The sequence below is a fragment of the Ovis canadensis genome, chromosome 8, assembly GCF_042477335.2.
Source record: "Ovis canadensis isolate MfBH-ARS-UI-01 breed Bighorn chromosome 8, ARS-UI_OviCan_v2, whole genome shotgun sequence".
NCBI lineage: Eukaryota > Metazoa > Chordata > Mammalia > Artiodactyla > Bovidae > Ovis > Ovis canadensis.
In genome coordinates, this window is record NC_091252.1 from 23,353,706 (window position 1) to 23,368,874 (window position 15,169).

Consider the following 15,169-nt stretch of genomic DNA (forward strand, 5'->3'; position numbering starts at 1 on the left):
TCATCATTATGTGTTTTTTAATTCTATGTTTAATTAGTTACAGTACTGACCACCAACAATTCTTTCATACAATGACTTTTTCCTTCTTGAGGACTACATTTCGACATGCGTCTCGGAAAAGTGCATCACTCCTGCACAGTAACTTTAAGAAAGGTATGACACAAAAGGTCTGTTTCCTGAGACCTTAGTATGTCTGAGGATGTCCTGTTATCTTTGAACCTGGAAAACAGCTTTCACTTCACAATTCTGAAGAAGTTTAATTCCTCTGCTGTTCGCTGCTGTGGAGAAGTCTGTGCCTTTCCTCTTTGCTCCTTTGCAGGGAACATTTTGTTAAGGTTTTTATTTTTTCGCCTATTTATTTTTTACCATTAATCCATAACCTGCAAATATTTGCCACAGTTTAAGTGCAGTTTTCCCAGTATTTCTGCTTAAATATAACAAGCTGTCCTGCAAAGAAATAGAGGAAAACAACAGAATGGAAAAGACTAGAGATCTCTTCAAGAAAATTAGAGATACCAAGGGAATACTTCATGCAAAGATGGGCCCAATAAAGGACAGAAATGCTACGGACCTAACAGAAGCAGAAGATATTAAGAAGAGGTGGCAAGAATACACAGAAGAACTGTACAAAAAAGATCTTCACAACGCAGATAATCACGATCATGTGATCACTCACCTAGAGCCAGACATCTTGGAATGTGAAGTCAACTGAGTCTTACGAAGTATCATTACGAACAAAGCTAGTGGAGGAGATAGACTTCCAGTTGAGCTATTTCAAATCCTGAAAGATGATGCTGGGAAAGTGCTACACTCAATATGCCAGCAAATTTGGAAAACTCAGCAGTGGCCACAGCACTGGAAAAGGTCAGTTTTCATTCCAATCCCAAAGAAAGGCAATGCCAAAGAATGCTCAAACTACCGCACAATTGCACTCATCTCACACACTACTAAAGTAGTGCTCAAAATGCTCCAAGCCAGGCTTCAACAGTACATGAACCATGAACTTTCAGATGTTCAAGTTGCTTTTAGAAAAGGAAGAAGAACCAGAGAGCAAATTGCCAACATCTGCTGGAGCATTGAAAAAGCAAGAGAGTTCTAGAAAAACATCTACTTCTGCTTTACTGACTATGCCAAAACCTTTGACTGTGTGGATCACAATAAACTGTGGAAAATTCTGAAAGAGATAGGAATACCAGACCACCTGACCTGCCTCTTGAGAAATCTGTATGCAGGTCAGGAAACAACAGTTAGAACTGGACATGGAACAACAGACTGGTTCCAAATAGGAAAAGGAGTATGTCAAGGCTGTATATTGTCACCCTGCTTATTTAACTTCTATGCAGAGTACATCATGAAAAACGCTGGGCTGGAGGAAGCACAAGCTGGAATCAAGACTGACGGGAGACATATCAATAATCTCAGATATGCAGGTCACTTTCACCCTTATGGCAGAAAGTGAAGAAGAATTAAAGAGCCTCTTGATGAAAGTGAAAGAGGAGAGTGAAAAAGTTGGCTTAAAGCTCAACATTCAGAAAACTAAGATCATGGCATCCGGTCCCATCACTTCGTGGTAAATAGATGGGGAAACAGTGGAAATAATGGCTGACTTTATTTTGGGGGGCTCTAAAATCACTGCAGATGGTGACTGCAGCCATGAAATTAAGAGACACTTACTCCTTGGAAGGAAAGTTATGACCAACCTAGACAGCATATTAAAAAGCAGAGACATTACTTTGCTAACAAAGGTCCATCTAGTCATTGGTTATGCTATGGTTTTTCCAGTGGTCATGTATGGATGTGAGAGTTGGACTGTGAAGAAAGCTGAGCACTGAAGAATTGATGCTTTTGAACTGTGGTGTTGGAGAAGACTCTTGAGAGTCCCTTGGACTGCAAGGAGATCCAACCAGTCCATCCTAAAGGAGATCAGTCCAGGGTGTTCACGGGAAGGACTGATGGTGAAGCTGAAACTCCAATACTTTGGCCACCTGATGCAAAGAGCTGACTCATTGGAAAAGACTCTGATGATGGGTGGGATTGGGGGCAGGAGGAGAAGGGGACGACAGAAGATGAGATGGCTGGATGGCATCACTGACTCGATGGACATGAGTTTGGGTAAACTCCAGGAGTTGGTGTGGTTCATGGGGTAGCAAAGAGTTGGACACCACTGAGCGACTGGACTGAACTAAACTGTAAGTTTCCGCTCATGAAAGCACTCTTCCGGGGCATTCGTCAGATTGGACCTGTTCACCACCTAGGCTTTCATGAGAAGACTTCACTTTAAACATTAGTCTGATTTCCTTGATGGCCCCAAGAAGCACAAACCCAATGATTTCCACCTTAATCATTTCAATTTATGTTATACCCTAGTCCCTCAAGTATCCTGCTTGATTTTAAAAAATTATGAATTAGGGTCTTGATATCCTTCCACATCAAAGTCCATTTTAACCCTTTAATTTGAACTCTAGAGTAGGAGAATGAACATTGATTTTGAACAGAAGAGTAATGCTACTGTATGTCTGTGGTTTGACCTACTTTTATGTATAGGAATTAACTAATCAAAACAGCACAGCTTTGGCTTTCTGAACTTGCAAAGTGAAGCAATGATAAATGACAGATGGGAAATCTTCACATGTATGGTTAAAAAATACCCCAAAGAAAAATAATCTGTATGAGGAAAAGTCTTAGGGTTGCCATCGTGAGAAATAACTCAGTAGTTGCTTACTTTTATTGTGTGGCAAACCCCAAAAATGTTTAACAAAGGAAAAGTGGAGAATTTCATTTCTTTTACTCTTGTTAAGTTTCTTTTGAACTCAGCAGAGAAAGTTACAGTTTGAAATGCTATACACTTTACAGATTTATTGTTGAAAAGCTAAATTCATTCTTTATACTGCAGAGGTTTTCTCTAAATAAATCTTTATTGCTGTAACCACAAAACTAACCATACTCAAACCTAAGTGCTTTCTATTTGTCAAAATCACCTCCTAATTCTCTTAAAATATCTACTTTACCATTCAGGATTCTTACTAATCTTTTACATAAACACACTACAAAAACATAGTGATTTATTTTATTCCAATTTAGCCTTGCCTCCCATATTTATAAAACTTTTCTCTTTCAGGTCTTACATCTGTATATCTATGTTTCAGTTTGAAGAACTTCCCACTGAGACAGTATCCACATTTATAAAATTCCCATTCCTATCTTCATTTCCATAGAAGCAAAGATGTATACTCTTCTACTGTGAAGGAATAATGTATTCCTTTAATATAAGAGAACTTTGAGATATATTTAATTCATGCCACTCAATATATTTTGATACTGTGATATGGACCAAACATCTTTTGAAACATATGTAAATATTACTACTACTTGTGTCAAATTTAGCTGTAACAGCAAATTTTGAAAAATATATTAACATATTATTAAAATATAAAACTGTAAAAATATACTGTGATCAAACAATTCCTTAAGGGTTTATATAAATAAACAGAATAACTGAATAAGGAGCTCTATGTATCAGTAAATACCAGGGCAGGCACAGAAGAATTGAGCTCACTTATGTCAGAAGCTTTTGCTGGGATGCTTGCCATGTGCCTGGTGCTACAGTAGGTAGTAGGTCTCCATTTATCTGATGCCATCTGCCTCAAGGAAATTACTCCTATTTCCCCTCCTCAAAAACAAAGCAGTTTTGGAGGTGGTTATCATCTTGTTACAGGCAATTCTCGTGATTCGGTCTTTCCATAACATCTTTTATCAGCATCTTAGCTCTTGTGTTCTTCTAAGTGCTAGGAGTAAGGAATTGCTATCCAAGGCTTACACGAGGCACAGATAAATCTAAAGAGCTAAAAATATTATTTTGTCAAAATATGCTTCCTTAAATCAAGTAGGTAATATTACAGATGTGGAAACAGACACCAACAGGAAGCAATTATTTTATATGGATGATAGAACTTTACATTTGTTTAATGTTGTTTTTCTAAAGCCCTTGGGTTTGCTCTGTTATATTATTCAGTTCACTATAATTTTCTGACTGGTATTAAAAATAACTTTAAACTATGTGATGTGAAAAAAATGAAGAAAACAAAACTCTTTTGTAATTTCTGTACTCGGAGAAAACAAAAATCAGATCCTACCTTTACAGATCCTTCTAGTCTGTTTTTCTATAAACTCATTATCATTTGTCATCCATTAACTTTTTGTTTTGACTTTGTTTTCCCTGGATTGCTTCTTTTATTTGCATTCACCTTGCACCTTGAAGTAGCAATTTCCAGGCCTTTCACCTGAAATTCAGGCCCCTCTAGACAAATCTACTTGGTACCTCTAAAATATCTCCAAACACATATTCACTATTTTCCTTCTTGAGTTCTCAAGTTTGCCAATTCTTGACTCTGTCTTTTCTCCCTCATGTACTGTACCAAACAATGCTGTTTCTAGGAGCAAATTCTCTCCCTAGGGTTCTGTTTCTCCTCTGCCCCGGTCTCCAACCTGCCTTCAGGCTCACTTCCACCCGCTGTCCTTTGATTTATCCTCTTAAAACAGAGAGTTACAGAGTTTCCTCAACAGCTTCCACAGATACAGGATAAAATCCAAATCCTTAATGTGGCTAGGGCTTCCGTGGCGGCTCAGCGGTAAAGAATCTGCCTGCCTCTGCAGGAGATGCAGATTCGATCTCCGGGTTGGGAAGATCCCCTGGAGAAGGAAATGGCAACCCCCTCCAGAATTCTTTGCCTGGGAAATCCCGGACAGAGGAGCTTAGTGGGTCACAGTCCATGGGGTCGCAGAGAGGTGGACTGCTGCTGCTGCTGCTAAGTCGCTTCAGTCGTGTCCGACTCTGTGCGACCCCAGAGACGGCAGCCCACCAGGCTCCCCCGTTCCTGGGATTCTCCAGGCAAGAACACTGGAGTGGGTTGCCATTTCCTTCTCCAAGGCATGAAAGTGAAAAGTGAAAGGGAAGTCACTCAGTCGTGTCTGACTCATAGCGACCCGATGGACTGCAGCCCACCAGGCTCCTCCGTCCCTGGGATCTTCCAGGCAAGAGCACTGGAGTGGGGTGTCATGGACTAAACAACAACAACAAATGTGGCTTACAGGGTCCTCCCGGGTTAGCATCTCTCCTCCCCAGACTGGTGCCATCAAAGGGACTTAAACCGGAATTACCTTTGACTTGAGTCTAAGCTCCACCTAGTGGTACAAGACAACATTTCTGGGTGGAAATCCAGGGAATATGCCAGGTCCACCCCGTGAGGTCAAGCAAACCTGCCAACACAGGCGTCCAGCAGGTAGAGTAAGACTTGGAAAAGACAAGGAACCCTGGGACTCAGAGGCCAACCTAGCAGTGCTCTGTAAGCACTGGGTTCTCCTAAGGAAGTGCCTGAAACCTCCAAACCAGTTATTAGTGCCATTCTCGAAAGAAGATGAAAAGTTATAATGGCATCTCTTTAGTTCTTGTCGCCAAATAAAATCACAGGATAATTCTGAGTCAACTATTTTTTTGTTGCCTATATCCTTCCAGAATTTTCATGAAAGTCCAAACAATCACAGTATTCATTCATTTGTGTATAGTTCATCCTCTCAATGCACATTTAAAGAGCACTTGTAAAGTAGATACTAACAAAGCTAATAATACAGGGTCTAATCCACACCAGTCTACAAACAGGAAAGAAGGTAAATAAATCCATGATGAGAATACAGAAGGGAAGTCTAACCTGTCCAGGGAAAGAGTGGGGTTCCTGGAAGGAATGATGACTGTGGTGACTGGTGAAGTCTAATAAGAATTAAGTTTGTAGACCTATAGCTGATTCACATTTATGTTTGACAGAAAACAATAAAATTCTGTAAAGCCATTATCCTTCAATTAAAAAATAAATAAATGTTTAAAAAATTAAGTAAAGAGTAGAGTGAACGATACTAAAGAGTCTCTTAATGAAGGTCAAAGTGAAAAAGCTGGCTTAAGACTCAACACTCAAAAAACTAAGACTGTGGCATCTGGTCCCATCACTTCATGGCAAATAAATAAGGAAACAGTGACAGACTTTATTTTCTTGGGCTCCAAAAATCACTGCAGTGACTGCAGCCCTGAAATTTAAAGACGCTTGGTCCTTGGAAGAAAAGCTATGACAAATCTAGACAGTATTAAAAAGCAGGGACATCAGTTTGCCGACAAAGGTCCATCTAGTCAAAGCTATGGTTTTTCGAGTGGTCATGTATGGATGTGAGAGTTGGACTTATATAAAAACGGCTGAGCACCAAAGAATTGATGCTTTTGATCTGTGGTGTTGGAGAAGATTCTTGAGAGGCCCTTTGACTGCAAGATCAAACCAGTGAATTCTAAAGGAAATCAACCCTGAATATCCAATAGAAGGACTGATGCTGAAGCTGAAGCTGCAATACTTTGGCCACCTGATGCGAAGAGCCAACTCACTGGAAAAGACCCTGAAGCTGGGAAAGACTGAGGGCAGGAGGAGAAGGGGGCAATAGAGGATGCGATGGTTGGATGGCATCACCGACTCAATGGACATGAGTTTGAGCAAACTCCGGGAGTTGGTGATGGACAGGGAAGCCTGGTGTGCTGCAGTTCGTGGGGTAACAAAGAGTTGGACACAACTTAACAACTGAACAACAACAACAGAGTGAACGGTATTGCTTCAAACTGCTACGCACACAACAGAGTGCAGCACGCTAAAAAGCTAGGCTAATGCATCAGCTGAAGTGAGTAGTGTCATGCAAAGAGAAATCTCAATGGAAAAGGACTCTGTCAGCTTCCTTCAGGGAAACTCTACGGAGCAAAATGTCTCGATTTTAAAATACTTTGTAAGCACCAGCATTTAAAGTAGGATGAGAAGACAGTGTTTTAAACTGTGTGACTGTAAAAACCACACATTTTCAAATGTCCAGTGTGTACACTGTAAAAGATGTGAGAAGCCATTTTGCTTACCCCTGTTTCTCTTTTTGAGATAATACTCAAATTTTAAGAGGGAGTTTATTAATCACACAGAAATCTTTTTCAAAACATTTACAGTTATAGCTTTTCATAAAATGCTGGATGGCTTCAGATTAAAAGCAGGCAGGTTTTCTGTAGCAGAAGGCCTCTGCCTCTGTCGAAGCAATGTTAGCAAAACCTCGCTTATAACCTTCCCATGGCAGCCCACCTATATCTTTGATGAGAACTAGCAGAAAGTTATATTAAACACACAGACCAGATCTGTCCCCCGGTAACTGGCATTAACTGGGACCAAGTCTGGGGCCCTGTGCACCAAGTGCCTGCTACCAGCCCAGGTTCCATATACTGGACTGCAGTTCATCCTTAGAGACCTCCTTAGTCTTCTGAGCCTCGCAGTCTTCGTACACCGTAATCTGCATCACACCAAGTTTCATCTCCTGGTTCCCTTTCTTTAGGGGGTTTCCCTGACGGCTCAGACGGTAAAGACTCTGCCTGCAATGCAGGAGACCTCTGAACATACTTCAGGCCTGCCTGTGACAGGATCAGTAGGCATGAGAAGCATGGTAAAGCAAAACAGGAGCATGACCTCCATCACGCTAGACAAGTCACAACTACAGATGCAACGATCATCCTCAGACACTGTATGACCCTGTGGATTCATCTTAAGAGGCCTCTTAACTACAACTTCCAAGTCATCATCGTCGTGGTCTTTTGTTTTCTTTTTAATTTAAGGATGCCAGGCCACATCTCCTCCATTTCCTATTGCCTAGCTGATACCAAACTGTGCAGGCATTTCTACCAAGACTTCTATGGATATGTCTATAAACATTAAGAAAAATACTTCTCATACAGGGTAAGTGACCATTATTTAATAAATATTTATGAGCAGACACTGTTCTAGACACTGTGCTAGATGCTAGAAGATAAGATGAAATAAGACACATCAATCTTATTTAACTGTACTTCTCTTTATATAAGATTTTACCAATAAAACAAGGCCTGGCAGCACATAGAAGCTGCTCAATAAACTGTTACTACTGTATCAGGCTTCCCACCTGGCTCAATGCAGGAGCCTCAGAAGATGTAGGTGAGATCCCTGAGTTGGGAAGATCCCTTAGTGAAGGAAACGGCAACTCACACCAGTATGTTTGCCTGGGAAATCCCATGGACAGAGGAGCTCGGTGGGCTGCAGTCCATGGGTTACGAAGAGTCAGACATGACTGAGCACGCGTGCAAGAGTAACAAATATTAAAGTCCTCAAGTTCCACCTCTCGCTCTCATGATTATTACAGAGCACATTATAATATTATATGGGCTTCCCTGGTAGATCAGATGGTAAAGAACCTGCCTGCAATGCAGGAGACTCAGGTTCGATCCCTGGGTTGAGAAGACACCCTGGAGAAGGGAACAGCAACCCACCCCAGTATTCTTGCTTGGAGAATGCCACGGACAGAGGAGCCTGGAGGGCTACAGTCCATGGGGTCGCAAAGAGTCAGACACGACTGAACAACTAACACTACACTAATACGATATACTATTACCAGTAACAAATTATCATCTTTTAAAAATTACTACAGTTTTAAAATGAAAATACTGCCGAGTTGCCACCAATACTCACCAATACTATAATATCTCTTTAGTTCTGTGCGCCTGATCTCCTTTAACTGATTACTTTTTCTCTTCTTTTTCTCATCAGTAATGTACTCCTCTTCCACAGCAATGTTGCACTTGTCTTGCTCTAAAATGACTTTACTAGCATCTTCTTTTCCAGAATGAGTCCTTGCAGCCATAGCTGAGGCTGTCTCTGCATTCTGTTTGGCTTGCTTTTTCTTTTTCAATCTAAGGGTGAGAAGGAAAAAATAAGAAAAACATTAGAAAAATAATTTGCTAAGAGAAATTATATTAATTTCATGCTATTGGGCTTTGAGAAACTAATTAACTGATATTGAAAACATTTTATATTATTGAGTTTTTTCCATTTTTGTTTATTTTTACATATTATTGTTAATTATACTTTCCTCTTGTTTTTTGTTTTTTAATCACTTAAAAATTCTTTTATGGAGATCTGTGGCCTTTCCTCTGTTTTATGTCCTCAATATTTATATCTCAAAAACATCACTGGGAGATGCTTTAGACCTGAGGAAATACTAGATTCTTCTGCAGGCTATAAGACATTGGGTATGTTTTTTATCACAATGTACAGCTACTTTACTATCATGCCATGTTTAGTGTGTTACTTTTTAACTGTTTCTGGTCTCAAGGGTACCTTTAGCCTGATGAGCAAGCATATTTATGAAAAAATCCTTTATAATTGACTCACACACTGAATATAAAGGTTTGTCAAGGTGTGAGCTGGTTCAGGTTTGAGTAATTCTTTTCCTTTATACCTATGATAGTAATAAGAAAGAGCTGAACTTCTTGGGATAGACAATGCCATAATGACAATATCAACTTAGTATAATTACTAATATAAAAGCTGACTGATAACATTAACTTATTTGACATTTTCAACTTTTCACTCCTCAAAGATGTGTAAAAGGTTTACCATAATCCACTGAAATCCAGTAACTCAAAATATTTCCCAGTTGATGTATCATTCTGATTAACTGACATGTCATTCTGTACTCGCTAGTCCTTCTTAAGAATGTTTTTACCTCCCAGAATGTAAAGAGTAATGGCCTTGGCCTCCACTGTATGAGACAGGCTGGTCATATATAAACATTTTTTAAATTGGGATCCTTTCCCCCTCTTCTGTCTAGGCACAGTCAGCTTTTTTACACACATGTCTACTTCCTTTACTCCCTTGCACATCTATAAAATTTGATGTTGGGCAATGGATGAGGAAATGTTTTGGGAAGAAAAGGAGATAACTAGGATCAGAAAGGGACAAAGTTTGATTTTATGTTGCTTTGCTCTGTAATGTTGGCCAAATCAATTTAAAAGTTAAAGTCACTGAGGCTTGGCTATCTAATGCAATATTTTATCAGGATCAATTGAAATAACATGTCAACAATAGAACACACACACACAGTAGTATATACCCCAATACAATCATAGGATGACATGAGAACTAAGGATGGCATCATATACAACACACTTAGCTTTTGAGATAACAGTCTCATGTTCCAACAAATATTTCAACTAGGCTGTCATTCATTCAATACTGAGCAGGCAAGTTCTTATAGTTTCACTGGCTAATAAATAAGTATATGGCATAAGAGAAAGCACAGCTAGAAAAAAAAATCATAGATGGATATACTCCCCATCTCTGAGTTTAGCTCTCTCTTTAGGTTTACTTGTTAAAAAACAAACAAAACAAACAAGAATACAATCTAAACAAAATCGGAAACTCATAAAAAAGGAATTATACCCAATAAACACATTTTTATTTTGTACCCTCACATTTTAAACTGCTTTTTTTCAGGTAAAACAGTATGTAGCTCTTTGCAAAGGTGAGTCAGATAATGCTCCTAATAAAACAATTTCTTAATCAAGATTTCTGTATGAGGCTGAAATTAATATGCAGTGGTGGCTTCCCTGGTGGTTCAGTGGTAACAGAATCGACCTGCCAATGCAAGAGATGAAGGTTCAATCGCTGGATTGGGAAGATCCCCTGGAGAAGGAAATGGTAGTTCACTCCAGTATTCTTGCCTGGAGAATGCCATGGACACAGGAGCCTGGTGGGTTACAGTCCAAGGGGTCACAAAGAGCTGGACATGACTCAGCACGCATGCACAACCTAGGTATCACACAGAGATCAGTTCTTTGTTTAGGGAGGTCTATACAGATAGCTGATCTCCGTATCCAGAAGGACATGCTAATCTTGTTCTGATGTATTGGCTTAGCAAAAACATGCCTCAGATGAATGTTACTGCCCACTTCCTAAAATGATTCCTTCCGGGGAGGAGAGAAAAGAGATTTCCAAAATTAGTTCTTTGCAGCCTGAGATAGTTGCTGCTTCTTAATCTTCTGAATTTTGCCACTGTAAGTTGATCTAAATGTCCTCATTTCACTGTTCCCATTATAATTAAACTCACTCAGATCCAGGGCACATGTTTTGATGAACAGAGGCACTGTTTGGGGACATCTCATTAGAGACTGTTTTTCACAGGTGGAAATAACAAAATGGGATACATTGTTTCATTCACTTTCCCCCTTTTCCACACAGACCTTTATTGTCAAGCCATAGAGATAAACATACTGATATTTCAAAAAAAAAAAAAAAAGCTACATAATAGCAATACCAAACTTGCATAACAAAAGACAGAGTACAATTTAACACTTCCGTGATTTTACAATCAGTTACATCTTTTGTTTTGACTAGAAAACTACAGGAATTTGCTTCTCTGGAGGTTATAAATATGACTGGAACATTTTGACTTTGTAACTGGAAATCATACTGTGAGTTCTGGAAGCCCACTGTAAAATCCTTCTTCAAAGCATGGAAACACATTTTTAACATTTACCTAAGGGGTAATAAGAAGGGCAAAATCGTCTGAGAAGGCCTTAAAAATAGCTATGAAAAGAAGAGAAGCAAAAGGCACAGGAGAAAAGGAAAGATATTCCCATTTGAATGTAGAGTTCCAAACAATAGCAAGGAGAGATAAGAAAGCCTTCCTCAGAGATCAATGCAAAGAAATAGAGGAAAACAACAGAATGGAAAAGACTAGAGATCTCTTCAAGAAAATTAGAGATACCAAGGGAACTTTTCATGCAAAGATGGGCACAATAAAGGACAGAAATGCTATGGACCTAACAGAAGCAGAAGATATTAAGAAGAGGTGGCAAGAACACACAGAAGAACTGTACAAAAAAGATCTTCACAATCCAGATAATCACGATCCTGTGATCACTCACCTAGAGCCAGACATCCTGGAATAAGAAATCAAGAGTGCCTTAGAAAGCATCACTACAAACAAAGCTAGTGGAGGTGATGGAATTCCAGTTGAGCTCTTTCAAACCCTAAAAGATGATGCTGTGAAAGTGCTGCACTCAATATGCCAGCAAATTTGGAAAACTCAGCAGTGGCCACAGGACTGGAAACGGTCAGTTTTCACTCCAATTCCAAAGAAAGGCAATGCCAAAGAATGCTCAAACTACCACACAATTGCACTCATCTCAAACGCTAGTAAAGTAGTGTTCAAAATTCTCCAAGCCAGGCTTCAACAGTACACAAACCAGGAAATTCCAGAGATTCAAGCTGGATTTAGAAAAGGAAGAGGAACCAGAGATTGAATTGCTCACATTCGCTGGATCATTGAAAAAGCAAGACAGTTCCAGAAAAACATCTACTTCTGCTTTATTGACTATGCCAAAGCCTTTGACTGTGTGGACTGCAACAAACTCTGGAAAATTCTGAAAGAGATAGGAATACCAGACCACCTGACTTGCCTCTTGAGAAACCTGTATGTAGGTCAGGAAACAACAGTTAGAACTGGACATGGAACAAAAGACTGGTTCCAAATCAGGAAAGGAATACATCAAGGCTGTATACTGTCACCCTGCTTATTTAACATCTATGCAGAGTACATCACGAGAAACGATGGGCTGGATGAAGCACAAGCTGGAATCAAGACTGCTGGGAGAAATATCAATAACCTCAGATATGCAGATGACCCCACACTTATGGCAGAAAGTGAAGAGGAACTAAAGAACCTCTTGATGAAAGTGAAAGAGAAGAGTGAAAAAGTTGGCTTAAAGCTCAACATTCAGAAAACAAAGATCATGGCATCTGCTCCCATCACTTCATGGCAAATAAATGGGCAAACAGTGTCAGAGTTTAGTTTTTAGGGCTCCAAAATCACTGCAGATGGTGACTGCAGCCATGAAATTAAAAGATGCTTGCTCCTTGGAAGAAAAGTTATGACCAACCTAGACAGCACATTACATAGCAGGGGCGTTCCTTTGCCAACAAAGGTCCATCTAGTCAAGGCTATGGTTTTTCTAGTAGCCATGTATGGATGTGAGAGTTGGACTATAAAGAAAGCTGAGCGCTGAAGAATTGATGCTTTTGAACTGTGGTGTTGGAGAAGACTCTTGAGAGTCCCTTGGTCTGCAAGGAGATCTAACCAGTCCATTCTAAAGGAGATCAGTCCTGGGTGTTCATTGGAAGGACTGACACTGAAGCTGAATCTCCAATACTTTGGCCACCTGATACGAAGAACTGACTCATTGGAAAAAACCCTTATGCTTGGAAAGACTGAAGGCTGGAGAAGGGGATGACAGGGGATGAGATGGTTGGATGGCATCACCGAGACAATGGACATGAGTTTGTGACATAGAGAGTCTGTGACTCTCCTCTGGGAGTTGGTGACAGACAGGGAGGCCTGGTGAGCTGCAGTTCATGGGGTCACAAAGAATCGGACACGACTGAGCCACTGAACTGCACTGAACTGAAGGGGGCATAATTGCCAATCTGATAAATGTGGTATAGTTAATGCTCTTCAAACATTCCTTTTTAGGACTTTTTATCTTTGAGGCCTTTCCTTTTGTTTTTCAAATCAATATCACTGCAAGACATTCCCACAGAAGTGTTCTGTTATCACTAAATTAAGGTAAACTGGAAACAAAAAGTTCTACAAGAAAATAGACTCCCTTTATTTCACCAAAGCTTTTTTAATGACCTCAAATGTAAACATTTACATGGTGGACTAAAAAAATTACCTGGCAAATTACCTTAAACAGATAGGTGATTGAAAATAATGAAATATGTTTAACATATAATGGCTGTGAATGTGGTAAAAAAAAAAAAAAAAAAAAAAAAAAAACCTAAAAATCAAAAAACCTCTTGTAAATGCTCTATTTGTCTTAAAAAAATAAAGGCCACAAGACATAAAACGAGTGTTCCTTCCTAAATCTCCTGTCACTGCTGTGACCCAGCCCTGTCAATTCTGTTTCCTGAATCTCTCCTTCTCAAGTTGACCTCCTCCTCTTGGTCTCCACTCCCACGGAATGATTTTCGGCTTGCATTATCTCTCTGACTGAACTGTGTTTTTACAATATAATTTATTCTCTGTTTTATTATGAAAATAATACATGTTCATACTAGTAAATTTTTAAAATGCAGCAAAGTAAAAAGGGAGAACTCTAAGATGAAACGCTAACACTGAGAAGCAATCATTGCTTGGGGGAGAAAAGGAAAGTAGGGGCAATTACACAAAGTCAGACTTTCCCCAAGGGCAGAGGAATGAGGGACTGTGGCTTACCATCAGGATTCTGAGCTTCTTATATGTACCTTTCCATAAAGGAGTATTAAAGGACTCTATAGAAAACAGATAAACAAGGGCCTACTGTATAGCACAGGGAACTATATTCAATATCTTATAATAATCTAAAGTGGAAAAGAATCTGAAAAATTATTTATTAGTATATATAACTAAATCCATTCCCTTCTCCACTGGAGAACGGAATGGCAAACCACTTCAGTATTCTTGCCTTGAGAACCCCATGAACAGTATGAAAACGCAAAGTGATAGGATACTGAAAGAGGAACTCCCCAGGTCGGTAGGTGCCCAACATGCTACTGGAGAACAGGGGAGAAATAACTCCAGAAAGAATGAAGGGATGGAGCCAAAGCAAAAACAATACCCAGCTGTGGATGTGACTGGTGATAGAAGCAAGGTCCAATGCTGTAAAGAGCAATATTGCCTAGGAACCTGGAATGTCAGGTCCATGAATCAAGGCAAATTGGAAGTGGTCAAAAAAGAGGTGGCAAGAGTGAACGTCAGCATTCTAGGAATCAGCAAACTAAAATGGACTGGAATGGGTGAATTTAACTCAGATGACCATTATACCTACTACTGCGGGCAGGAATCCCTCAGAAGAAATGGAGTAGCCATCATGGTCAACAAAAGAATCCGAAATGCAGTACTTGGATGCAATCTCAAAAACAACAGAATAATCTCTGTTCATTTCCAAGGCAAACCATTCAATATCATAGAAATTCAAGTCTATGCCCCAACCAGTAATGCTGAAGAAGCTGAAGTTGAACGGTTCTATGAAGACCTACAAGACCTTTTAGAACTAACACCCCCAAAAAAGATGTCCTTTTCATTATAGGGGACTGGAATGCAAAAGTAGGAAGTCAAGAAACACCTGGAGTAACAGACAAATTTGGCCTTGGAATACGGAATGAAGCAGGGCAAAGGCTAATAGAGTTTTGCCAAGAGAACGCACTGGTCACAGCAAACACCCTCTTCCAACAACACAAGATAAGACTCTACACATGGA

At 39.7% G+C, this 15,169-nt stretch overlaps 1 protein-coding gene across 4 annotated transcripts in view; it reads right to left on the reverse strand.

The window, feature by feature from the left end:
• NCOA7 (nuclear receptor coactivator 7) overlaps positions 1 to 15,169 on the reverse strand; it is a 157,417-nt gene that overhangs the window by 71,325 nt on the left and 70,923 nt on the right. For all 4 annotated transcript variants that reach the window (XM_069599034.1, XM_069599033.1, XM_069599036.1 and 1 more), the window contains one exon: positions 8,559 to 8,779. In XM_069599034.1, the coding sequence (XP_069455135.1) occupies positions 8,559 to 8,779 (221 nt within the window). The remainder of the gene's footprint in view (positions 1 to 8,558; positions 8,780 to 15,169) is intronic.